The sequence below is a fragment of the Mauremys mutica genome, chromosome 1 (genome assembly GCF_020497125.1).
Source record: "Mauremys mutica isolate MM-2020 ecotype Southern chromosome 1, ASM2049712v1, whole genome shotgun sequence".
Taxonomy (NCBI): Eukaryota; Metazoa; Chordata; order Testudines; family Geoemydidae; genus Mauremys; species Mauremys mutica.
In genome coordinates, this window is record NC_059072.1 from 72,861,108 (window position 1) to 72,887,746 (window position 26,639).

Genomic DNA, 26,639 nt, shown 5'->3' on the forward strand with positions numbered 1-26,639 from the left:
ATTTATAAAACAATTTTTAAAAAGGAAGTTGAAAAAAGCTGCCCTCAGAGGTAGACATTAATTTTCTGTCTTCTCCCCACCTCACACCAACCCTTTTCTTGATCAGCTACTCTAATTACATAATTTTAACAAGAGAAACTCCATTTTCCCACTTCTTCAACGTGGCCTCTGAATAGAGTCTGGCATTTAATTCCATGCAGGTTTTTGTATTAGGCAACAAGCATGAGCATGTGTCAATGCTAATGGCAGAGGAGCAAACGATCAGTATTGTTCATCCATTTTGTAGTTTGACAATATTAAACTTTACAATGAAATTACCCATAAACTATTACCTGAACTACCTAGTTTACTCACTTAGACTAGAGAAATGTCTCTACACCTCTAAATTTATATTAACATCTAAGATTCAAATGTACTGAAAATTAAGCCACAGCAAACTTTTTGTATTATGTTGACATTGTTTCACATAAACTCTTAATTCCCTTCTTTGAAACCACACACAATAAATAACAATGGTGATAAAGCCTGTTTAAGTGCAAACTACCTTGATAAGACACTGAAGGACAGGTATTGCTCACTTGTTTGTGAAACCTTAAAAACATCGTTAGATTAAAATTAATCTGTTTTATAATTATTATTTATATTTTAAACAGCTTTTCACTCCAAAAGATTCCAAAGCATGTGAGAGGTGAAGGGCTCCCACTGAGTAGTTTTGCCCGAATAGGGAATGCAGGCTTGTGTGTGTTTGTACACACCCACACCTACAACCACCCAATCCTCCCCCCCGCCACACACAAAAGAGTGCACTATTTAAATGCAATCACCTCTGGGGAGGAGGATGCAACATATTGCACAATAATTGTGGAAGGGTAAGTTTGGTTAAGAAAGCCAGTTCTAATGCCTGCTTTTTCTAAAAGAGCCATGAAATCTACAAAGTCCACCAATCAGAGAGCACTCCAGCCAAACTTTTCAAATGTAGGTGCTCAAAGTTAGGCATCTAAATCTATATTTAGGTACCTAAATAAGAGGCCTGATTTTCAGAGGTGCTGGGAACCTACAGCTCCCATTGGCTTTAAAAAGCATTACATGTACACAGCAGCTGTGAATAGTTAGTCACTCGTTTATGTGTCTATGATTTTAAGTACCTATCTTTTTGGCAGTCAAGTTAAAAAGTGACTCTAGTGTTCTTTAAGGTGTCATCTGAAAGACCCAGCTCCCATTCTACCTCTGCAGTAAACATCATGGTAATTAGTCTATGAAGGATGAAGAGCTGAATGAACATTGTTGAGATATGAACCACTGTAATCTAGGAAGTCTGTTTTATGGTAACCTCTAAGTTTGTGCCTGCCAGATACAGATTATATTATAAATAAAGAGCTGTTAAGAGCCCTAAAGCATGAAGCTTGAAATATTAGCCATTTTCCATTTTCTGATATAATTGCATGATTGTTTTAGAATTCACTTATTTTAAGCAAAGTAAAAAATATTAAAATACATTTTAATTTAAAATATAGCATTTGCCCAATGGACATTGACATACAAGCTGTCAGTTGGAGCTGTTAACTTGTTTTTTAAAAAATTAACCATAATTATTTTTTTGAACTTATATGGCTGACTTTATGCCTGTAGTTTGTAGAAATCTGTTAATAATTTAGAGTTGTCCTAGATTCAGAAAATGTTGTTAAAATTTGTGGATTAAAGTATGCCTGAGAAAGACCCATTGTTATGGGTTAAAATTGCCTTGCTTATGTGGAATATATGTTTCCTATATTTTTATTTGCTCTCTAGCGGAAAATAAGAATTTCATCTTGTGTTTGCACACACACATTAAGTTTCCTGTGTTCCTTAATATTTACTATAGTGAATGAGATGCAGTCACCTCTCTGACAATCTATTGGAAATTCTTAACAGTTTGGGGGTTATGACATTTATGTTGCCTCTCAATAATTCCTTTACTTTTTTTTTTGTTTGTTTGTTTGGTTGGGTTTTTTTGTTAGTGCTATTTCAGTGATCTAGCCTTTTAGCAGGCGGCAATAATAGACATACAGTCTTAGGCCCTAATGCCTCAAGGTCCATAAGCAAATGAGTGGTTTCACTGAAGTCAAATTTGAGTGGGCAGGGCCAGCATTAGAGGGTAGCAAGCAAGGCAATTGCCTGGGGCCCCACACCACATGGGGCCCAGTGAAGTTAAGTTACATGATATCTGCAGCGTCACTGTGGGTGAATGGATTACGAGTAGTACAGTAATTTAATTTCTAAGGGTGGAAATAAATCAGTGGGCTGTAGCCCACGAAAGCTTATGCTCAAATAAATTTGTTAGTCTCTAAGGTGCCACAAGTACTCCTGTTCTTTTTGTGAATACAGACTAACATGGCTGCTACTCTGAAACCTGTCACTAAAGCAGAGGTTTTCAAACTATGGGGGACATCCGCCTATGGAGGAATAGAGGAACATTCGGGAGGGCAAGTGGTGACGCCAGCCGACACAGGCTTCAGAGCCAGATGGTGGGGCTCGGGCTTCAGAGCCAGGTAGCGGGGCTGGGACTTGGGCTTGGCTTTCAGACTCAGGCAGCGGGGCTTGGGCTTCAGGGTCAGCCCAAAGCGGCCAGGCTTGAGCTTCGGCTTCAGAACCGGCTGGTCGGGCTCTGGCTTTGGCTTTGGCTTCAGACCCGGGTGGCCTGCTGAGTCCAAGTGCTGTCTGCCTAGAAGTACTATTTCAGTGTTTCTGCAATAGGGTATGCCGGTCAGCACAGCATTCAGCTAAATAATCAAAGTAAACTGTGATTATTACCTGCTGAAAAAAACTCCTCTCCTTTAAGTAGCTAGGTTTTAGGGTAATTTTAGGCTCTGTAATATTTGGGGCGAGGGCTTGCAGCAAGAGCTGTTACAATGATTAAATATCGAGACATTTACATTGAACTGGGTTTTCCCTGTGTTACTTGCAGATGAAGGTTGTAGTAGTGAAAGGTTGTTCCCAGGCTACAAACTCCATGTAAATCACATTGTGCAGTTCGGAAATGCCAAACATGAGTCAATATTTATTGTGTTAATCTGTACAGCACAAGCCAAGTCTTCTGCCATCAGGGCAAACTCTGCTGACACAGGTTGAAATTTATCCAGGCATGGAAGGGCTGTGCCAGACCCTCTTCATTTACCCTCCATGTTGGTCCCAAACAGGTTTCTGTTGGGAAGATGATGTGGGAGGGCAGAGATTTACCGTACACAGATAAGTGACCCTCACACATTGATCTTATGTTTTCAGAGTTGGTTGCTGCAGAATGATATTCAAGCTCCATGTCCTGGACCCAAACTGAGGGTTTGAATTTTACCTCTGGACCTCTGCTAACTTTAGTTCACCAAAAATTTTGTCTGCATAAGGGCTACAGAACTGGGGGATTTAAAAGGGGTTGTGGGGAGAGAAGCTGGTAGCGACTCTATTTCCTTTCTTGCTGCAGGAGAAAACAAAACAAGTAAGTTCTGCAGAGCAGTGATTGTCTTTTTCTGTGTTTGAAAGCACCTAGCTCATTTTGGTTACCACTGCAATTATTAGTAGTAATAGCTGATATTAACTGTAACCACAGGCTACTGCTTCTATACAGTGTACAAAATGTACAGTGTATGACTACAATATGTTACAATCTACATGTATTCAAACAGATGCTTAAGTGATCTGTAATTGGCTATTGCAATTTGGGGCCAATTATTTATCATTACAATAGCTGAAGAGGTGTTTATTGGCAGGCATTTGCTATTGGAAGAGTGGTTTTGTTTTGTTTTCTGTTCTAAAAAGATTTTGTAATTGGTCAATATTTGTTTTATTAATCTTAAGTCTTTTATTGGCCTGCGTTTATGGAAATGTTATTAACATTTCTCTACCCTGGTTTAGTCCAGGGTTTAGGGGAAGTAGGAGTGTCCCTATCCCTGTTTGTCTGAATACACATTGGTATCTGTAACCTCAGTATTTCTCTGGACTTAGAATAGCAGTTACCTGTGGGTAAATGTTGGCTTTTTAACAGTAACCACTGTATAAATCATATACATATAGCTGGGCATGAAAACTCATGCTTTTCAAATGTATTGTGGTGTTTGGTATGGCTGGAAGATGACACAGATCATCAGCTGTTTGTGGTTTCCATCATTCTATCTGAAGTCAGCAAGTGATCAGATCTCTTTTTTTGTGGTGAGACTGTTGAATCCCCTGCCTGAAATTTCATCCCTCTTTACTTAAAAAACAACAACAGCGAAATCTCAAATACTTCTTTAAATCCCCAAAAGTGTTTTTAGAATGGCTCTCTTAATGTCTTTCTTTCCTTTAAGATTGAATACCCTCCCTGGTTTCGTCTTTGGATTTTCAAGTTATGTTGTTTTATTAGGCTTTTATTATATTGCATTTGTTTTTATTCTGTTGTATAACAGCTCAAATGCTTTGCCAAGGCCATTCTATGTAAATAAAATTATTTTATTGTTGTACTTGTTAATAAAGGAGACACTCAAAGTTGACTGGCCAAAATCCTTTTAAGAAAAAAATCCTCCTGGCATATTTTACCCTTCTTATAAACTGGTGGTTGTATCATTTTTGTGAGAAGATGGGACATTTAAATGTTTGAGAATCCTGCTCTTTTTCCCCCTCCAGTTTACTTCAGCAATAACTCCTGCATGATTTTCCACTCATAATTCTGTGCTCGGGGAAGGGGAGCATGCTGTGCACATGGGGAGCTCCCCTTTCCAGATGCCTCTTTTAGACCTACAGAAACAACCTCATGGGTCTTTGATGGAGGGGACTTCCACAGTGTCCAGAGGCAAGAAGGGATCATATCATGGTGGCTTCTCCTTCTCCTGTAGATCTGTGGCATTTTCAGCCTCATTTTGCTCTTTGCACCACATTCTGTAGGGCTGCCTATATGATGTACAAAAGGCAGCATGATTGTAGCTCATTACATGATATCTCACTAACCTTAACCTCATATTTATCTCTGTGCTGTGAAGATGTGGTGTTGCCTCCAGTGTTTATTTGTTGCATGAAATGGTGGTGTAGCCATCTGAGTCCCAGGATATTAGAGAGCCAAGATGGTTGAGGTAATATCTTTTATTGGACCAGCTTTTGTTGGTGAGAGAGACAAGGGCCTGGTCTACACTACAAAGTTAGGTCAAGGTAAGACAGTTTACACTAAAATGTAGCTCCCACCGCTGTAAGTCGCCCACTACATCAACTTAATTCCACCTCTGTGAGAGGCATAGCGCTTAGGTCAATGGCATTAGGGCAACCCAGTGTTGGTGTCAACACTGTGTTACTTACATTGCCTGTTGGCTGTCAGCCTCATGCGAGGAACAGCTAGAATCATGCCACCGGGGGCTGACAGCGTGAGATGTCAGCCCAGTGTGGGGCTCACAGCTGGAGCTTTCCGCCACCCGAGGCAGGGAGGGCTCCAGCTATTAGCCGCATGCCCAGCTGACAGCCCGAGTTCCAGATGTCAGTCCTGTGCTGGGCTGACTGCTTGAGCTGTCAGTCTCAGGGCAGCAGGTCTCCAGCTGTCAGTGCTCCACAATGCCCTGTTTCAGTCAATGGAAGCACTCCTGGTGAGGGCGCGCACCTCCAACAGAAAGAGCTTAGTATGGATGTGAAACACTGGTATAATTACTGTGGTGGCTTTAAGTCAACTTAACTTAAGTTTTTTTAGTGTAGACCTGACCAAGATTTTGAGATTACACACAGCTCTTCTTCAGGTTTGGAAAACTAACTCAGGCTTTGGCTACACTTACACTTCAAAGCGCTGCCGCGGCAGCGCTTTGAAGCGCTAAGTGTAGTCAAAGCACCAGCGCTGGGAGAGAGCTCTCCCAGCGCTGTCCGTACTCCACCTCCCTGTGGGGAATAACGGACAGCGCTGGGACCGCAACGTTGCAGCGCCGCAATTTGCAGCGCTGGAGAGAGTGTGTTTTCACACCCTGCTGCAGCGCTGCAAATTTGTAAGTGTAGCCAAGCCCTCAGAGTGTCATGGCTAAATACAAGATTTGAACAGACGGTTTAGCATAAGTAGTTAGCACATTTCAAGGGACCATTGAAGGTGAAATGGCCCGTTAACATCCTTCCAATTCAAAGCTGCGCCAGACCCTGCCAGAACAATAGATGCAAAACCTGCAGACGTATCTCCATTGCTACAATAATCAGCACCCCCCACAACAGACCTTTCAAGATCCATTGGTTCTACACATGACTAACAATATGTGGCATACCTCATTCCTGCACTAAATGCCCCAATAGCAACTGTGTGGATGAAACCAGAGAAGCACTTACGCTCTTGAATGAACTCACACAGGAAAATGATAAAAGACAAAAACACCATGTCACCTGTGTTTGAACACTTTTCACAAGCCAATCACTCTATATCTGACCTCATCCTCAAAGGAAACCTGCATAAGACTTTCAAAGGATGAGCCTGGGAGCTTAAATTCATAACTTTGCTAGACACTTAAAATCACAGACTGAGTAGAGACACTTATGGTTTATTATAACAATCTATAACCCAATAACAACCCTACCACAATTATTTCCCCCTCTTCCTTTTTCTCACTATGACTGGAAGAATGCTAATGGGCCAGGTTTCCCGGACCTGAAGAACTCTGTGTAAGGTCAAAATCTTGGGCATGCCTACACTACAAAATTAAGTCAACTTCATTAGTGACACTTTGAATTAGGCCACGTCTACACTTACAAGCTTACAGCGGCACAGCTCATGTAGCTGCATTATGCCAACAGGAGAGAGCTCTCCTGTCTACATAATAAAACCACCTCAATGAGCGGTAGTAGCTGTGTTAGCAGGAGAGCATCTCCCACCAACATAGCGCTGTGCACATGAGCTCTTATGCCAGCAAAACTTAGCCACAAAAGGGCTAATGTAGGCATGGCCACAGTTTCCCAGACCTGAAGAAAAGTTCTGTGTAAACTCAAAAGCTTGTGTCTCTCACCAACAGATAAAAGATATTACCTCTCCCACCTTGTCTCTCTATTTGTCATAAATTAAGACATCAGAGATGCTCTGTCTTAAAGCAGAGGCTGTTGGATATGTGCTTGTTCAAGAAATTAACCACACAGCATTTTAAGGTTTTGGTTGTGTCTCACTTCCATTCTATTGTTGAATGTTTATGTCCATATATTGAGGGCCATCAATGTCACAGCATGCATGATGCTGTTGTGATAAAGGCACTGAAATGGGATCTGGGAGATCTGTGTTATGTTTTGAGTTCTGTCACAAACCTCTCTTAATTTTTATGTGCCTCAGTTCCCCATTTGTAAAGTACAAGTACAGAGATAATACTTTAACACCACCCAGGGATAACCCTGTGCTGAGGGAATCCTCATCTGTCCCATTATTACAGTTCTCTTTGCAGTGCAGGTGTAATGCGAAGGGCCATATCAGACCAAAAATCTTCCTCTACTTGTTTCACGCAGCACTTTCCTTTACAAAATGTCAGCTAATTAGTGTGTTGTATGTATTATATGGGAACAAAGAGCCTGCACAAAATGAAGTTACTAAGGTGTAGTAAACCAAAATTATATATTTCATTGTCATGGGATAAATCCTGGACCCACTGAAATAAATGGCAAAACTCCCATTGATTTTTTAAAGGACCCAGGATTTTATTTACATCCTCTTCTTGGAGTTCATATATTTTACACAAGTGACTGATTAAAGGAAAAGTTCTGTTTAATATTCAAGTTGCTGTGCCAATGTGTGAATGGAATTTATGTGAATATAAGTGGGTATGTAGCGGCAAATTTTCTAAATGACCTTTAACCAGCCCCCCTCTGTGCACTTGCAAACAGCAATATGCACAGGTGTTCCATAAACACCTAGGTGTGGAGGTGGCAGTGTGAGGAGTTCAGGTGCCAGTATTTGCACGTGCAGTATTGCATGCACATGGATGGGAGTCGTGTTAGAATATAGTCCATAACTTTCAGAACTTCACAAAGGGTAGCATGGGCTAATTTGCTTATCTCTGGAGAGGTTGTATTTATACACAATACCATTTTTAAAAACATTGGTTTGAATCTGTTTGGCATTAAACACTATATAGCTTTACGTGGCTCTGTGAGAGTTAGAGTACTTGGCAATATTTTGCAACAAAAAATATCAATCCAGTACATATAAAACATGCTTTTTGAAAGTGGGTTTAAGTGCACATTATTCCAAGAATCCAATCTACCTAGCCTGGCAAGTTTGCCATATCTCAGATAGATTTATAATGAAAATAGATCTGGGAGATGCTAAGTAGAAAGGTTGACGGTGACTATATAAGAGAAATACCTATTGCAACATATTGCCTTGAAATGTAGGACAGTAGAATAGTGAGTAAAATCAAGGATGATTGTACCTTAATCAGTAAACAACATGGAGGAGCCAAGAAAAGGATCATGACTAGGTTTGTTTTCACATTGTCTTCTATACTGTAGTTAAAGGGAAGGAGTCAACTCAAAAATCATGTTTTTAAAAACAAATTTCCTTATTTGTGTGTAACCCTTCTGCCCCTCTGAGTTGGCAGCAACAAGGGCCGGGTTCAGTATCCAGGGGTTCCATTTCAATAACACAATGCAAAACCGTCTTGAGCCCCCACCCAGTGACCTGGAACAATTACATACCACCCCACCGGGCGCCTCTAGGAGGCAATACTTCCCCACTCGCAAGCACGGAGTCCGAGTGTAGCAAAATCCTTTTAATAAAGGAGGGAAACAATGCGGCATCACGTTGGAGAAACACCACAAACAGGATTATAACACAAACCATAAGCAAAAAACCCACCTCCAAGTACGTTTGGCAATGTCCTTTCCCCCTTAGGGTCTTAAGTCCAATCACCCCAAAGTCCAACAACCCAAAAGTCTCTGTCTCTGGTCAGTGCCACCCCAGAGTTCAAAAGTTTATCTGCAGAGTTTTACCCCCCCCAGCCTGGGTGGAAATGGGGGGGTGTACACAGGGTGTTAAGGGGCACCTTACGTGGGCCAGGGCCTACTGCTCCACCTCTCCGTGGAGTTCTGCTGCAGCCTTCACCACGACCGACTCCACTCTACCAGCTGTGCCTCTCCTCCAGCCGACCCGTGAGCCACTCCAGCCGTCCCCGCAAACCGCTCCGCTCACTGTTCCGTGGGCTGCTCCAACATGCTGCAAACTGCTCCGCTCTGCCAGCCGCTTAGCGATAGTTCTTCCGGCTCCCCTCTAGTTAACACAGCACTCCGTGATCTCAGCTCAGTAAGCTTAGCTCTTTTAGTGATTTCAGCTCTTAGTGATTTCAACTTGTAGTAGGGGAGCCCCGGTGCTGGTGCACCATTGGGCCAACGTTAATTCAGCTCAGCAGCCTCTAGATGGACTCCTAATGGATTCAAAATTAGCTCTGCTCTTCAACAGTGGAGAGAGGAGGATGTGCAATTGGTGTTCCAGGCCCTCAAAATGGCCCATACCATCAGGTACACACACCAGTCCTCACCCTCTCTCCATTCACTGGGTTTTGGCACCCATGTCCCTTGTCTAACGAGTGCTACTTAATTGAGGTGAGACATCTCTGTCATAAAGCAATCTCATAGTTCCTCATTCACATAATCAGGGTGACAACACTTTATTCCTCCTGCCCCAATAACAAAGAAATTTGGGATCCCAGAGCTGTCAAAATAACCATCCCAGGCTGCCGTGGTCTATCTTAGGGGGGGTGGGTGTGCCAATGCAAATACCTGAAATTCCTTTCCACACTCCCCATAATTCACCACCAGATGTCAGGGTAGAACTCATCCTGACTCTGCTTACATGTGTAATAAAAAACAAAACAGAGTCCCCAAAACCTACAGTCATTAAAACTGAAAGGGTTTTTATAATCTGATGTTCTTCTCTCCATGCTGTTTGCTAACTTACAGCATTTCTCTCAGCTTGGTCAATAATGGAGATGGGTTTATAGTCAGTTTCACAAAAAGGTTCTCATTCTTTTGTACAGTGCTGCAATGTTTGGGTTGTAGGCACTTCAGAGGTGTGTTTACATTCAAAAATGGTTTCCATTGGGATTTTAAAAAATTAAACCCATGGAGTAATTTTAGTTTGTCTATGGTTATGCCACCTAAAGTTTTAATTTTTACAAACCTAAATTTTATGGCAAATTTAACTTGGCAGTATCCCTTCAAAAGGCACTTAAATGTGAAACACACTAAATTAAATCACATTGTACCAATTTTCATGTAACATTAAAAATATACTCTGGCAGAGCATCCCTGCTCATCACCAGAGCAGGACGGGAGCAGGTGGGGTGTATGCATTAGGTCTGCCTACCCAGTTATGGATGTAAACAACTTCTATTGGTTCCTTTAATATCTTGTGGTGTTGCTATTTTCTGCCCTGATCCTGTAAATAACTGAACTAGTGCAGACCCCTGTGTGATGGGATCTACAAACCCCACATTGGGCAGGAGGGAGTCAGTGAGGGCCTGTGGGCCCAATCAACCCTGCCTCACTACAACTGCAGTTAGTGTCAGGAGTGTAAAGGGGAGTTAAAAAGAGGGCTTAGGTCAGTTGCAGGCTGACCAGAGAGGAGAGCAGACCTCTGCCTCACCCTCTCTGAGGGAAGTCCTCATCTCAGCCAAACCTGAGTGTGCCTGGTAGCTAGGTGGGCCTCCCCAGGGACAAGGAGACAGGCCCAGAAGAGAAGGGCAGGGTCCTGCTGAAGACACGATATATGACCCTCTCTTGAGTTCCCTGTTCACCCAGAGAGAGGCAGCAACCAACTAGCAGAGACCCTATGGCAAGGTGAGTTGTGCCATATTGGACCATTGGTTCACCATGGAGGTGAACCCTGCCATACCCGGCAAGTCTTTGGAAACCTGTGAAAGTCTGGAGCCCTGCATGAACACAAATGTTTATATTAGCATACCTGCTTGCAGGAACAGGCCCTTAGTTTTGGGGTTTCCATTCACTGTTGGATCCTTTTCTTGCTGTCAAATAATGTTGTCCAAATGAACAATTAAAATATAACAAGGGCATTTTAAAAAAAACCCTGCTCTTTCTTCTCTGTCTGCTGGGACCATACACCCATCTACAGGCTGCTGTTGGCCCACTTCCTTGTAAAGCATACAACAGAAATGACCTGGAGGTGCAGTATAACATCTACTGACTAATGCTATTGCCAGGATGGCACACAGCTTTGGAGGGAACCCACAGGGCAGCACAGCCACAACCAGCCCGTTAAGGACCTCTATCATCTTTTGGTTTACATATAAAATTAGCTTGACTAGCACCTGGCTTAGCTTCTCAAATTATTACTTATTAAAAGAGCTGTGTTGAATTGGGTCTGCAACAGCAAGAGGGTGGTGGCAAAGACGCCTCTTATGTCTGGAGTATAGACCTAACCTATGTCAGTAAAATTACATTGCTCGGGTGTAAAAAATTCACAGAACCCGACCGACGTAGATATACCGACAACGGCCCAAGTAGACAATGCCATGTTGACGAGAGAGTTTCTCCCATCAATGTAGCTACCATCTCTCAGGGAGGTGGGTTAACTACACTGACAGGAGAGCTGTTTCTCCCATCAGCGTAGGAGCATCATCACTTAACAGCTACGCATCAGTGCAGCTGCGCCAGTGGAGTGCTTTTAGTGTAGACCTGCCCGTAGAAAAGCCTTTGTGTGGTATACCTGCTTTTAATAACTGATGGCCGAACTTTCAAAGGTGCTGAGTACCTTCCTCTCCCATTGACTTTAATAGGATTTGTGACTGTGCCATACCTTTGAGAATCAGCCCTTGAAGTCATTTTCTTTTCTTAATTTGAAAGTATTTTATACATTTTATTAACAGGTAAAACAACCACAATTTTCCCTTTCCATTTTATCAATGTAATAAGTTACTCCCTGCTGTGCTGTAGATCTGATCATTTCTCTTCTCAGGTGAGTTAGGGGCACTTGGCTTCTCATAACTCACTGTGCACTGAAGACTTCTATTAATCAATATGAAATATGTCTCTTCTTTTTTCTTAGAGGCAAATAAAATAGTGACAACTTTAAACTAATTTTGCTATATTTAAATGAACAGATTCCACATTTTATTTTGATAGCTAACTGTAATATACACAGTGAGTGCATCTTTGTAATAACTATATTTTCTGATAAAAATCATTCATTCAGCACCTTAGATTACAGATACAATACAAACAGCCTCCAGGTTAATAATGGAGAACATGCTCTAATAATGAGTAATCACCTCTACAGTAAAAGCAAACCGGTGTGCTCAGCTCTTTCTTAGACAATTAAATTATAAATCAAATTCTCATTAAAGGAGATGAGGTGCTTCAATCTGTTTTGAAGGGATATAATTGGTGCCACTTCTCTGTGTTTTTGCACGTGGCAAAATCCTGCTTGTTCTGTAAAGTATGGGTGCACGAGAACTTCAAGGGCTGGCATGCTACTGCCACTCAGGCATATGGGGTGGAGCATTCATGCTGGCCCTCCTCAACCGCTACTCAATGCTGAGAGCTGAAGCTGGTTAATTCACCAAGTCGAGGATCCACAGAACCCTACCCTACCCTTTGCCTCTCCCTACATATACCCAAACTAACTACTGGGGCATTTTACAGCCCCTGAGTACCTTGTCCTTTCTTCCATAGTGGAACTGCACCAGTTATGCTGCACTGAGGGCTCCTCGTTTGGTCCAGAGGATTTAGCCCATAGAAAGCTGAAGTTTTTACAGATGTAATTTCAAGGGTGCCCAAACTTTGCTTAGTTAACACCAGTGTTGGTGATTTACCAGGAAACCCAGAGCTATAGCTAATTGCATTAAAAGGAGCATGTTTTACCCACTGTTCTATTTAATATAGAGGTACAGGCCTAAGGTGCTGAGACCAACATACGGGAAAGTTTAGAATCTAAATTGTTCATGTCAGGGATTGTCTAGCACTCTGTGTTTGTACAGTGCCTATCGCAATTGGGCCTGATCTTGGTCATTACCTAGGCACTACTACAATAAATATGATGAACATAATTAACACAGTCATCTGTGCAGACTGCTGCTTCATATTGTTTTAGTTCATTAGACCATCCTCACATCTAATTTAGTAAATTAAAGCTGTACAGCATTCATTGTATCTAATAATGCTAAATGGTAGTGCTACATACTCAGAATTATTCTATGATCCGTGAAAAATATTCCATTGTCTAATTGACCTTATATGTGGTTTCTTTCCTCATATCTAACTTAAATGTTCTCTTAGTTTCAAGCTATTACCCCTTGTTTACCACTTTAAACAATTCCTCCTTCACTTTTATGTCATTAGTTCTCAAGCGTGTTGAGAATGAGAATGAAGCCCGTTGAGATATTTAAAGTATCCTGGCATTACTGATCGCCTTTTTTAGAATTAGACCAATTTCTTCATTACACAATGATTTAAAAACCCTTTGGTAATTTGTATTGAATAAATTTTCTAGATAATCATTAAAGATGAGGACAAATTAAAAAGATGCATAGGTTGTACTTGAAATTTTTCTGTCCGAATGAAGAGATTCACCAGCTTCAAAGATTTAGACCTCCAAGGTCTTTTGAAATGTTCTTGGTATGGACAATGTCTGTTGATAGTAGACATACTGAATAATAGAGTCAAAGGAATCCTTTCTATTTTGCTTTTTATAGCTTTCAATCCTACCTCATGTCTGCACACAGCAACACATCTGTTTTGTTTTGCAAAATATAATTGGATTATGCTATTTCAGAGGTGGTTAGTGTGACAGCAACTCACACCAGGCTGTTACTGGTTTTTACTCAGCTTCAACAAGTCAGCATTTGTTACTTTTGAACCAAGACAAGGGTTTGGTTTGAGAACCTCTTTTTGGAGTTCATGGCCTACAGAAAAAGTAAGATTTTTCTAAAACTGAGTAGGACTATCCTTTTAACAGTAATAGCTCTTGTAGGAAAAGCCCTATGGAAATGAATAGGGAATGATGAACTTCATATAGAATTTTTAAACCAATCTGTAAAACTTAGATGTATGGGTATAATTCTGTATTAAATTGTTTTGGGGGGTTGAAAATCCTGTTGAGATGTAATAATTCCATACGTTTTCAGTGTAATTTCTGTAGTAATTACTATTGGATTCTTTCCTGTTCAATTTAATAGGACTTTTCCATTAGAGACTGATATTGTAATTATGTCAGAGCCTGTGAGAGAAACAGAGTTTTACTGGAACACTTTAGTTTTTGGAGACAGAGAGATGGTCTTTCTATTGCATTTGTGTGAAGCTGCAATGCCATCCAGTGCTTTATCTGGTTATTATTATTAGGTTTTTGTTTGTCCCAAATCGTATTTCATAGTTAAGGGTAGTGTTATGGGGAGCTTCTTATCATTTTGTTTCTCTGTTCAGGCTATTTCTATTGAGCACTTTCTTGTATTGAGAAATCATGTAGCAGTGATCATTGAGGATCCCATGGCAGTAATTTATGCAGCATATGGGGAACTCATGACTCTACCCTTGGTTGCATCTAGTGATTTTTAAACAAATATATTAGAACATATCCAGCGTATACAAGCATGGGAATTTTATTAACTGATATTTTATGCACTGGTATACTAGCTTCAGAAAAACCAACATTTAATGACTATGGCTAGCTGTGAAAGGGGAGGATTGTGCAAGTAGCCTTACTAAAATAAGTTGTATTATATAAAAACACATTATACATTCCTTCATAAATTCTGAGGGCTTTGAAATAACCTTTGTACTATATGAAGTGATCCTGTTTGTTTTCCTAGAGAGGCCTGGATTTAGAACAGTACTGCTCAATCAATATGAAACACCAGCCAGAAGTGGGTCACAAAGGTCACACACCATACCAGCAAAGAGGTGGTGTGGGGGTGAAATCAACAAAATTCCCCACTCTTTATGACCCAGCTGGAGCCTGTGGAGGGGAAGAAAAGAACAACACACTCCCAGACAATCTTCCTACACTCACGGCTTCTGCTGCTGGTGCCACCCCACCACAGCATGCCTTATCACCTAAGCCAGTCACACTGGCACTCTCCCCTTCCCCATCTAGCACTTGGCTTTCCATGCAGCAGTACCAGCCTTTTCCACCATACAAAAATTGCCAAACAATTCCTTTATAGGTTATGCTGGGTTAAAGAACCAGAGGATTAGGGAATATACAGTGATCCCTGTTTAAAAAGTTGACATCTGACAAAATACGTAAATAATATATGAAAAGATTATGTATTATTTACATTTCCTAAGCAATCTACTATGCAGTTCCCCGCTGCAATTGATTTTTAAAGTGACCTAGTCCGTCGTCTTTTTAATATTTTTTTTTAAGTCCACACTCCATCCAGTATGAGGACTCTTCAGTGCCTTTATGATTGTCATCTGACTTGTATCACAAAGCCAGGCTCCTTTAGCGTCAATAACACATATTGGAAATGTGTCCAGGAAGCAAGGCCTAAAAGAAAATGCAATGTTCATAGCAGAGAGAAGACTGTGCTGATCATAAAAGGTGCACATGGAGCACCTATATTCTGCAGTAATTACTGTCCTATTGGTGTCATTGTAAGTTCAGTGCCATCCAAGATGTTCACAGTACCTCTCTTCTCTCTCTCTCAATGCTATGCTTGTCCAATCTCCTGGCAATGACAATGGCTGTTCCCCTGCATGATCAAAAGAGAGTGTATTGGAAATGCTGCTTCCAAAGAGAGGCAGCAGCTGGAACACACCTGGGATCATGGTGTATTTAAGGAGATTTTGCAATTTTTGTGCGTTTTAGCAGTGAATACATTCCCAAAAATTTGTTGCAGAGTTCTATTACACATTCATGTATTCCTGCTCTACATCTGTCAGGGAGCATTATAAAAGCCTTCATTAAAGAATAAGTTGAGTCCTGTTCCTCCTCCTCACAAACCACTTCACATCCTTTGCAGTTTGTCTGTTGGGTAATTAGAAGAACACTCCCTCCAATCAGTTGGGGTCAGTTTACAGATAATGAGACTTTACAGACTGCAGGAAGCAAAGCACATTTTCTGGTCCTTGCTGCATGACTCCTGCGATATAAAGGAATCAGAATTCCATTGACCTGGGAAACAAGAAAAGTAAAGCTTCTCTTAAACCCAGCTTTCACATATAGCAGGAGGCAGAGACGATGCATAACTATGGATAGTGGGGGGCGCACAATGTAAAGGTTCTGGAGGGGCATTTGACTGCCCCACGTGTCGGCACTAAATCTAAAACAGAGGTTTTCAAACTGTGGAGCACACCACCCTGGGGGGGTGAAGAGGAACGTTGTGGGGAGAGGGGGGGAGGCGGCGAGCAGTGATTCCAGGTGGCTTAGGTCAGTGATGTCAAGTGGTTCAGGCCAGTGACACCAGGTGGCTTAGGCATCACTCTAGGATTTGGATCAGCCCCACAAGGTGGGGCTCAGGGAGGGAGTGCCACCTCCACCCCATGACTCACCTTAGAAGCTGTTGCTAAATGGAAGGCAGGGCAAGCCCGGCTGCAGTGCGAGGGGAGCAGTTTCCCCTGGGCAGACCCCCTTCTCATAGGAGTGAGAAAGCGGCCTCTGCCCTGGGAACAGGCACGGGGCATTTGCCCGGGGCATTTGCCCAGGGCAGTCTGCAAAGCAGTCTTCCACATCTCGAATGAGTTCCCTAGCTACTGGGCTAAAAGTTTTATAAGTGAGAACCACCACTTTCTGTGGGTTTAGACATATCCTGAGCATATCTACTGGATGGGGTTGGCAGGCAGGGGAACGACTAGTTTGTGAATCCCTCTGGGGCTAAGGTGTTAGGAGCTGAACTGCGGGGTGATGCCAGGATTAAGGTGATTAAGCGCATGTCCAGCCATTGAAACGTAAGGTGCCTAGAGACATTAAGCACTCATGGAGTTAGTTAGGAGGCATCTGAGCATGGATTTTATGAATGCCAGTGGTACCTAAGGTGGCAGTTGGGCATCTAAGTCCTCCTTGTGAATCCCACCTGAAATGTGAAAGTTGAGGTTGAAAGGAGAACTTGACTCTCTAATTACTGTGGTTTATGGTGTGTAAGGCTTTTTCACGTAATCACATGCTATTTCTAAAATATATGCATAGCTATCTGGCAGCCTGTAATACTGTGTATTACTCTGTGGAATGTATGCTCATTATGTTCACTAAAGTAAAAGTATATAGTAACCACCTTAGACAATATAGTATAATGATCTATAATTCCAAAATAATTAGTGAAGGATGTTGTCTTGGCATATATAAAGCTTTTCAGTTAAAGTACAGAATTGACTCTCAATAACTACATTACCATCCATACTGCTTCATTAATACACTTATTATAATTGTACTGTTTTTATTTAGTGCAATTAAATACTTTGCTGGAACTATACATTTTTTAAATCAGATGATGGGCAACAAACAGTTATACTTCAGTTGTAAAGTTAGAAATACCTTGTTAACATTCAAACCAGCAGTGCACAAATATAAATTCTTTACAAGAAAAGATTGTACAATATTTTAAATACAGTAAATCAGAACCTTGCTAAACCATGCTTTATATTCTATACAAAAAAACTTTGGTATCTCATGCCACCTTTCAAAAAGATTTAACAGATGCAGTAGTGAAGTCCATTGTAATGAAGAAATTAGTGTAAACATACAAGACTGAAATTGTATGTGAATCTGATGTAGAAAATAATTTTCTGCAATATCATTTGAGGAAAATTGTGTGGTTATAGAATTAAAGATTAATCATAATTCACATGAATAACCAGGAAAGTTAGTTTAACGTTCAACATTGGCATTGTCTGTCTATTGAACATTTAAATTTGTAACAAAGCATTGGTAACATTATATTTTAATTTCCCCGTTTCTTTGCAAGAAAAAACAGGAAAAATCAAACCATCTTATATTCGTGAAGCTTGTAAGATCTTTGAACTATGTTCAAGGCCTCAAGCTTTTGGAATACACAAGCTTCGCCATTTGAAATTGCTTCATCAGTTTTCTCTTCCCGTGATTATATATTGTGCCAAAGAAAGTGTCTCTTCTGTGGAGTTCTCAAGCTAAGCCCAAGAAAGAATCCCTGCTGTGTAGTTTACAAGCTGTGTAGCAGAATAAAGACTTCAAAACAGAATCCCGTTTCCACAGTGAAATCTGTCTACAGAGAAAATCTTCCATGTTTAAAACTTTATATATATATATTGCACTAGATCTTCAGTAAGCATGCCCATTTATGCATAACTGCTCATTCACACCATTTGAGGATCTGGCCCATTAAGTATAGTATTTACTTAGCATTGCACTTAGCATAATAATTCGTCCCAAAGGCAGCAATAATTCGCCCCAAAGTTACTATTGCACGTATGCAGAATTGAGTTTTTAAATAGTCAACCAACAAAAGAGCTTAGTTCTCAGTGGGGACTAGACAACCTGAACATTTCAGATGTGCAAAGTTCTGCTGTTTTAGCAAAATATGTCTGCATGGACTCAAAACAGAAAGTGTGCGTTTTTCATTCTTGATTAATTCAGACATCCAAAGAGATTTTGCTCAACAATTAGCCCTCCACCATACACACACTGTCACTAATGTGCTGCATGGAAAATTTCAGAGAGGAAAATTTTTGCTAGGCAAGAACATATGAAAATGGAATTTTAATTGAAAGTTAACTTTGATCATAGAAGGTACTGTGAGGCACCCACTAAAATGACTTCAGAATTTTGCAAGATATAGTACTGCACTGTGAAACGGCAACAGTGAAAGTGGTTATTGCTGGTACATTCAACTGCCTAACTGAAACCGTGTTTAAATGTTTAGACTTCTTAAATGTTTGTAACTATTTTATGATAATTAAATGTAGTAGTGTTGGATAATTATCACCTAAATTCCCATATTTACAGAGCTTAATCATGATTCATATCTTGTGTGAATTATGCAGCAAAATCACAGTTGGAATTTGGCCAAATGCAGCTGCTCCACATGTATACGTATGGAGGAATATAGTAATTTACTATACCTGATCAAACCTACGGTCCATGTAGTCCAGAATCCTGTCTGACAGTGACAGATGCATCAGAGGAAGGTGCAGGGTTCCCCAAAGTGGATTGTTATGTAATAACCTGCCCATAAAGGAAGCTTCTATCTGTCAGATGGAGATTACCTTAAGCCCAAAAGAATGTGTGTATACCTTCAATATACTGAAGGTATAGATGTATATATGAGGGAAGGGAGAGGGTATTGGAGAAATGAGATTTGATAGGTTGGGGGTGGGGGTGGAGTGACTATCACATCAGGGCCCCCCAGAGGATTCCAGGGGCCTGGGGTCTTCGGCAGCGGGGGGCCCCCGCTTCGGCAGTAAGTCGGCGGTGGGGGGTCCTTCCGCTCTGGGACCCACCGAAGTGCCCCGAAGTGGGGGCCCCCTGCCGCCAAAGTGCAGCCGGATTTTTGGCGGTAATTCGGTGGCGGGGGGCTCCCGCTCCAGGGGCCCCGAAAAACTCTCGTGGGGGCCCCTGCAGGCCCCGGAGCCTGGGGCAAATTGCCCCTCTTGCCCCCCCACCCCCCTCTGGGCGGCCCTGTATCACATTCCATTTCCCCTCCACATGGACACATCTGATATGAGCATGGTCAGTAGAATGCTTATTGCTTACTTTTTATTAGTGTGTGTGGTGGGGCGGGGACACAATTTCTTAAGCTGTTAGATATCTGGTTTTCGTGTTTTTGTCTTAGGAGAGCATCAAAGAAGAATCACATCTATATCTATATATGTATATGTATGTTGATTACAGGCTTTTTTTGACACAAATTAGTTCAGATGAAAGAGCTCCAAGTTATGAGTGGCCCTGTGTTTATGTAGTGCTACTTTCCATTACTAGTGGAAGAGATGATCTTAGAAATGTAGCATTTAAATTCTACACAGCATCATCAGGGTGCAGTACTCAGCAGGGCACCCAGGGTTGGGTAAAGAGCTTTGGCTTTTGTTTCCTATATTATTAAAATGATTTTTCTAGCACAAAGAAACTTTTCAGCAGTCTTATATGTAATGGGACAGGCCCTTCATTTTAGATTCTAATTTCTTTCACCCCCCCACCGTTGTGATTTACTAACATCACAAGCATGAGCAACGTTAAAAAAGGCCTGCTTATTATTCATATGGTATTTCCAGCGATACTAATTGGATGGATCCTCCACACCTGTACCCTCTCTTAGAAGGAGAATATCAAACCTGCTCAAATATCAAACCTGTGTTCTCTCTAGTAGCTGAACTAATGACTCTGCAGCTTTAACCCATTGCATGGATGCCTGTATTATTTTTTGTAAGCAACTGTCTGGAATTCTATAAGTGACTTATTAAACATTTATAGGGTCCCATTATCAATTTTACATGGTACTTTCTGGGGAATGTAAAAGGACAGTCCCTGCCCCAAAGAGCTTGCACAATCTAAATTAGAGAAGCAAAGAAAAGTAAAGATATTAGACAAAAGGAAGGGAACAGGAAGGGAGGGAGGGAGAGACAACGGGTACAAGAAATAAAAATTAGTCTTATTCTAGAATAGGAGAGTTAGAGATGTAGGGGGAGATTTTTAAAGGCACAAATACAGACACCTAAGTTCCCTTCATGCCTTTGAAAATCTCTCCATAGAGAATGAGGTAAGGCAAGTGGGAGGAGTAGAGCAAAGAAGTGAAAGACAACGCAGGAAAGAGCAGGAGAGGAAGGAGCTTTGAGGAGGGAGCTGAAGAAATGGTGTGAAGGTTGATGCACAGGAAGAGGGGTGTTGTCCCAGGGTTAGCAGAGTAATATGGAAAAGACACAGCGGTGAGACTTGGAGGAGAGAAATGGAGTAAAAAAGGCAAGAAACCTGGAGCAAGTTCAGAGATGAGGTGAGAACAGCTGAGATAATAATTGAGATGGAAGCAGAAAAAGAATCTTTGAAGGGTAGTCAAGAAGTGTGAATTTATGTAGAAAGAAACAGACCTGCATGATACCCCCATAGGGGGGAGGAGGGCATTGGGCTAGAGGTGATGGTGTAGGCCTATGACATACCCTTTATAAAAGGCAATATGGCATAGAAGAGGAGGCTTCGCTCGGCTCTATATGTCAGATGAGGTTCTATTCTCAGCTGTGCTTGAAGTGACCAACCACTTAGTTACCTTATTTGTAAAATGGGTGAGTGACACTTGCCTGCTTGGAGGGCAGGAGTATGAGGATGTGGTCAGAAATACGGTTTGTGAACTGCTCAGAAATATTAACACTGCTCTAGGCAACACTCTCCTCCTAAAGCAAGAAACAGAAAGCAGGAATTCTCATAACCAACACTCCACAGTTGTGTAACCCTCTGGCAAAGTGTGTGTTGTACTCTCCTCTTAGAGAACAATAGACTACTTCTGTTACCAATTACTCCTTTAACTCAAGTGGAAATTCTCTGTTGTGGATCTAAAGATCTTGGATTCAAACAGTGTTGATGGTCTAGGTCAGAAAAAATACTATGTGATCATAATATATAGGCACAAAAGGATAAAATTAAAGTTGCACAGGTAACCTCTATGTCATACTCCCTAACTTTTGAGTTCTAAACTTTGCAACCTTAAAGTTCTTTTCAAACAGCCTTTTTATATGGTAAGTATATAGACAGCTATACAGACAGGAACTCTTCATAAGTCAGCACTTAATGGGGGACGGCATGCCTTGGGACACTTCTAATCAGCTACTGTGGTCACCAGTTTGAATCCAGCCCAGCTTGTAAGGATTAAAAGGATGCAATCTTCAACTATTCCCAATTTCACGTGCACAGTATGCAGCTAATGGAATGTTATACCACCATGGACTGTTACAGAAGCCTGGTAAATTGTATAAAAGGGATGCAAACCCTGAGTTGTGTTCCTTAAAGAGTCCCCTACTGATTTTGGACTCATGGGATTGGTGTGTAGGATAAACAAATAATTAGTCAAGCAACCACCAAGCTTTAATCATGGTTTTCCATCCACAAATGTTAGTAAAGGAATGTTTGAGTGGGAGGGCGAAAGGATGAATTTGTTGAATCTAAAACTCACTAAAGAAGCAACATTCCACTACGCTGCTTCTGTTAAATTTTATTTTGCACACAGGCATGAGATTTCCCAATTAATTTTCTGATTGCACTGTATCTAGACTTCTTGTTCTACTAAAGTGACAACCTTTAGTTTGGTTGGTAAGAGCACAGTTCCTACATCTTCAGCATATCTTCCACAAGAACTGAGAGTTTCTCACAGAGATAGTCCCTCCTTCTTTGGAGGCAGCCAGCTGCCACTATATTCTTTCTCTCCCAGTGGAGTACTTTGGCAGTAGATTTCTTTTACAGTTGTGACTACAATTTCAATGAGGAGAGTATTGGTTTAGAAAAGGAGGTATTTAGCAGAGCACAGAATTATTGTTTTAAATGACTGGGAAAGTGATGAGAATTCCACTCCCTGAGTTGAGCTTGCAGATTAAACACAAATATCATTGGCTACCATAAATGCTGCCTTTTACCCTGTGTGACACTGGGGCAACTGAGATAATTGAAACACACATGCAGCTAAATCCAGGAGTTAAATAGGAAAGGGCTTTCAGAGAGGGTCTATTGACTCTAAAACTTCAAACTCCAGTGCTGCTCATACTGACCACAGATTTGTTAATCTCTTCAAGGACTATTGCATTACATGGGCTCTTGTATGTGGGGAGATCTGAGGTTCTTTTTCATTTGTGGGGATTGAGTGTGGGGGAGAGAGAGTTGGAGTTGTTTATTGGTATTGAGCCACTTTTGTAAAATTATTCATTATTTTTGTATTACAAGTATGCTAAGAAAATATGCAAGTTAGAGAACTAACAAAGTCAAATATGGCCCTATTTGAGCACAAATTTCCTTTTAGTTTTTGAAATGATCTTAAGCTATTCTGTTTGACTTCCTTTAGCAGTAATAATGTAAATAAAATGAAGTCTGGGTTCCTTACATAAAGCACCATGACTTAAAAACCCCAGAACATAATGCAGTTACCCTAGTTTGAAAGCTAAACCAGTTTTTGGTATTTACTGTATTTGTTTAAAATGACTCTGACGTGTTAAGTGACTTTTTCTCTGGTACCACCTTCTCTTCTGGATATAATGTTCTTTGTTTATGTGTCTCCCAACAAAGTGCTAGATTCTGGCCTGACTTAAATCATTGGCTTTGTTTGGGTTGCACCACTAGACGTCAAGCTAGAACTTGAACTATGGTCTCTTTGCATTTCTAATAGTCTTTGTCTTCCTTGTAACATTCCTTGTATGTTGAATCCATTTTGATTCCAGTGGTACTCTAGCCTCCATTATAATAACCAACTTTCTACTTGTACTGTACAATCCCTAAACTATCCATCCTTTGCTGCTCTGTGTTCATCAAGGTCCTGCCCTTGGCAACTAGGATAACAGCCTGCTAGAGAAGATTTCTTCCTTTCACACATCACAATACATCTTTGCTTTTCCAAAGAGATTTCTGAAGCTCCTCAGACAACCTCACTACAAAACAATGTGTCCATGTGCTCTGTCCCAGATAGCCACCTTTTCTTCTCACACAGCTTTGAAAGAATGCCAACTTATTTATTAGGTTCATCTAAACATAAAGCAAACAATTCATTATTCATGTTAAATCCTTCTGTGCTCCCTTTTTATACAGTTGGTATAATAGCTTCTGAGGAGCTCTGTGATTTCTTTAGCAACCAATTCTGTAGTCATTGTGCAGCAACCAAGTTCCAACAAGTGTCATTTATTTCCAGTCCAGGATCCAGAACCGCTGAAGTAGCTGAAATGCACAGAGTACATATTAGGAATATGTGTGCACAGGTGGCTAAAAGCTCAGGTTTGCAGTCCCCTGATCTTGTTGCGATTCTGTGCATACTAACCCCACCCTATGCTGAGAAGGCTTCTCTAATTTATGCGAGCTACAAATGGTATAGGAGTGCTACAAGAGGTTGAAACTGAAGAAAAGGATCTATGTGGCATCCCAGTCACTCCCTCTTTCCTCTGACTGCACCTTCTTTTCTCAGCTATACAAGCAGTAGTGAAGATGACCGACATCAGAACTCTGCATACTGACTCTTCTCCTTTAGAGAATCTATGTTTTGTCAGGGTGACTCCTTGAGTTGGTTAAACCCACTTCTCAAACAGATTGTGCTGTCACTGTAAAAGTAGCTATACCCCATTGGAGGATCTGTTCCTTAATGTCTTTGAGTTCTATACTCTTAAATGCTCTCTGACTTCAGGGTGTCTGCTTCTCATATCATGGGATGGTCAGAAACCATGTTTTTGGTGGATAAAATTGTGTTGATTAGATCAGTGACCATGATTGCCAAATTTGTTATGTCATAGCTGAACACTGAGCTTTCCAAGAAGTTAAATATAGTAAAAAACAAAGTCAGGACAGAATCTCTGACCTGAAAAAACTTCAATCAGAGGACACGCATATGGTCATGCTAGGATAAATTACCGTATGTACTCGTTCATAAGCCAAATATTTTTGGAAAGAAGTGACGCATCAAAGAGCAGGGGTCGGCTTATAAATGGGTCTACACCAATATTTGATTATTTTAAACTCTATGGAATCATTGAATTGAATATCTAATACATTGTTGTTTTGTTTACCTGGAGGGTCTGCAGGCACAGAGCCCCTCAGCTCCCTGTGGCCGCGGTTAGCTGTTCCCAGACAATGGGAGCTGCGGGAAGTGGCGCGCCACTTCCCGCAGCTCCCATTGTCTGGGAACAGCAAACCATGGACACTGGGATCTGAGGGGCTCCATGCCTGTGAACACTCCAGGTAAACAAAACGTCCAGGCCCGCTTGAAGCTTACCCTAATGGGCCAGGAGCCAGAGTTTGCCAACCCCTGAAATATAGGGTCGGCTTATGAAAGGGTCATACAGTTTTTGCTATTTTTACCTAACTATCTTGGGGGGTCAACTTGTAAACGAACAGGCTAATGAACGAGTATATACGGTAAGTGTGAAAGGATGACCAAATTATTAGTATGTTTCACAGGTGGGGTTTTAGAAATGATAAGGTGGAGAAGCAGGGTATCAAAGAGAATTGTTGAGTTCTTTCATATTTCTCTCTTGACTTCAAGCTAATCTGATATTTTGTTGCATAAACATTTGCTCACTTGTACATCCCATGTTGATATTCAGCAAAACCCAAGTGTATCTTTACTGTGTATTCTCTGCTTGAGTAAGGTCCATGTAATCTTTCTGGATCTTCTGCTGTGTTTATTCCTTCTTAAAGTGAAGACCTGTTAGCAGATGAATGTAGCACCCCCTATCCACCTCGTTACCTCCTTTAACACCAATCTCCTTTCAGGTTTTGATGGACAGGCCTGGGTTATTCTGGATCCAACCTCCAGCTTAGCAGGTTATAACATAGTTTATTTTCTTCCCATATGAATTTATTTAGCAGTGTCTCTGCCCTCCTTGCTCCTTCCTCGCCGGGTCACCAGGGCAGCTTGGAAGGAAAATTCTAACCACAAGGAAATGCCCAGTTACTTTCCAGATAGCTGGAGACTCCCAGGAAATAATACAAATACATACAATATATTCAACAGAGTAATTATATTAAACAGGAAGTAAATATAACAGAACGGGGTAAGATAATACTCTTAGGGTCACTGTTGCCTGCATTGATAATATGCAGTGAATTTCCCCAGTCATGTGACCTAATATAGCAAGACAAAGTTGGTTGTAGTATTGCATTGGTACGCATACTTTGTAGGAGTCCTTGATGGCCTGTGACCATGATATTCTCTGTGCAGCAGTTAGCAACTTGGCCAACTGGCTTCAGTGCAGTAAGTTACCTAATAGCAGCAGGTAATAACATCCCCAATCCCTTATCCCCTGGCTTGAGGACATTGGGATCTCCCATGCAATTTCCCTGACTATCTAACTAGCAGATTGTGCACTCACAACTCCTTGAATGCACCTCAGGTTTGGAGATGAATCTGGACTCCTCAGTCACTGCACAGTGGCTGATGACCACTGCTGGCAGGGATCCTCTTCATGCAGGAGTCAAGCTGCTTCTGGTCCTCAGATTTCCCCTCATCACAAAGGGAAGCAGGGTTCAAGGGGCAGATTACAAAAACTCTATGAAAGACCCTAACTTTAGTCTCTCCCCTAGTGCTCAGATATACTCACAGCAAGCTAGCAGCCCTGGACTAGCAGCCAGTGAAGAGCTGACTGATTTTACGTTCAGAGCTAGAGGCTTCCTCTTCCTGGCTGGGTGGACAGTTTTCCCAACAAAACTCTATAAACTGAGAGTCACTTTGAAAAGGAAAAGTACCAAGCTGAGGGATGTTGCTTCCAGGTCCCCAGAGGCCATTTCTCAGGAGACTTTGCATGCAGACCTGGGATTCACCAGCTCATCCATAGCCAGTCTTGCCCTTTCTGTGGCTGGCTCCAGACTACTCCAAAGTGGCTTTCCCCTCTCACAGTGGTCTCGAAAGTGAGCATCTCACTTCCTATTGGTCAGGCTAGCTCTTCTTCCCAGGCTTTGCTGGAAGGGCGAAGTGGATGATGAGAGGAAAAGAGAGGAAGATGAAAAAGGAGGGGAAACACACACCCAGGAACAAGGAAGGCTGTGAAAATATGTGCATTAAGGGTGCACTCATTGCTAACTTTAATTGCTGTAGACCACATAGATACCAGTA

At 41.4% G+C, this 26,639-nt stretch overlaps 1 protein-coding gene across 15 annotated transcripts in view; it reads left to right on the forward strand.

The window, feature by feature from the left end:
• SYT1 (synaptotagmin 1) overlaps nucleotides 1–26,639 on the forward strand; it is a 514,215-nt gene that overhangs the window by 294,109 nt on the left and 193,467 nt on the right. For 2 of the 15 annotated variants that reach the window (XM_044979578.1, XM_044979587.1), the window contains exon 1: nucleotides 13,834–13,864. The exons of the other annotated variants lie outside the window; for them this stretch is intronic. In XM_044979578.1, the coding sequence (XP_044835513.1) occupies nucleotides 13,849–13,864 (16 nt within the window). In that variant the 5' untranslated portion in view covers nucleotides 13,834–13,848. Of the gene's footprint in view, nucleotides 1–13,833; nucleotides 13,865–26,639 lie in introns of those variants that run through there. 15 annotated transcript variants of the gene reach the window in all.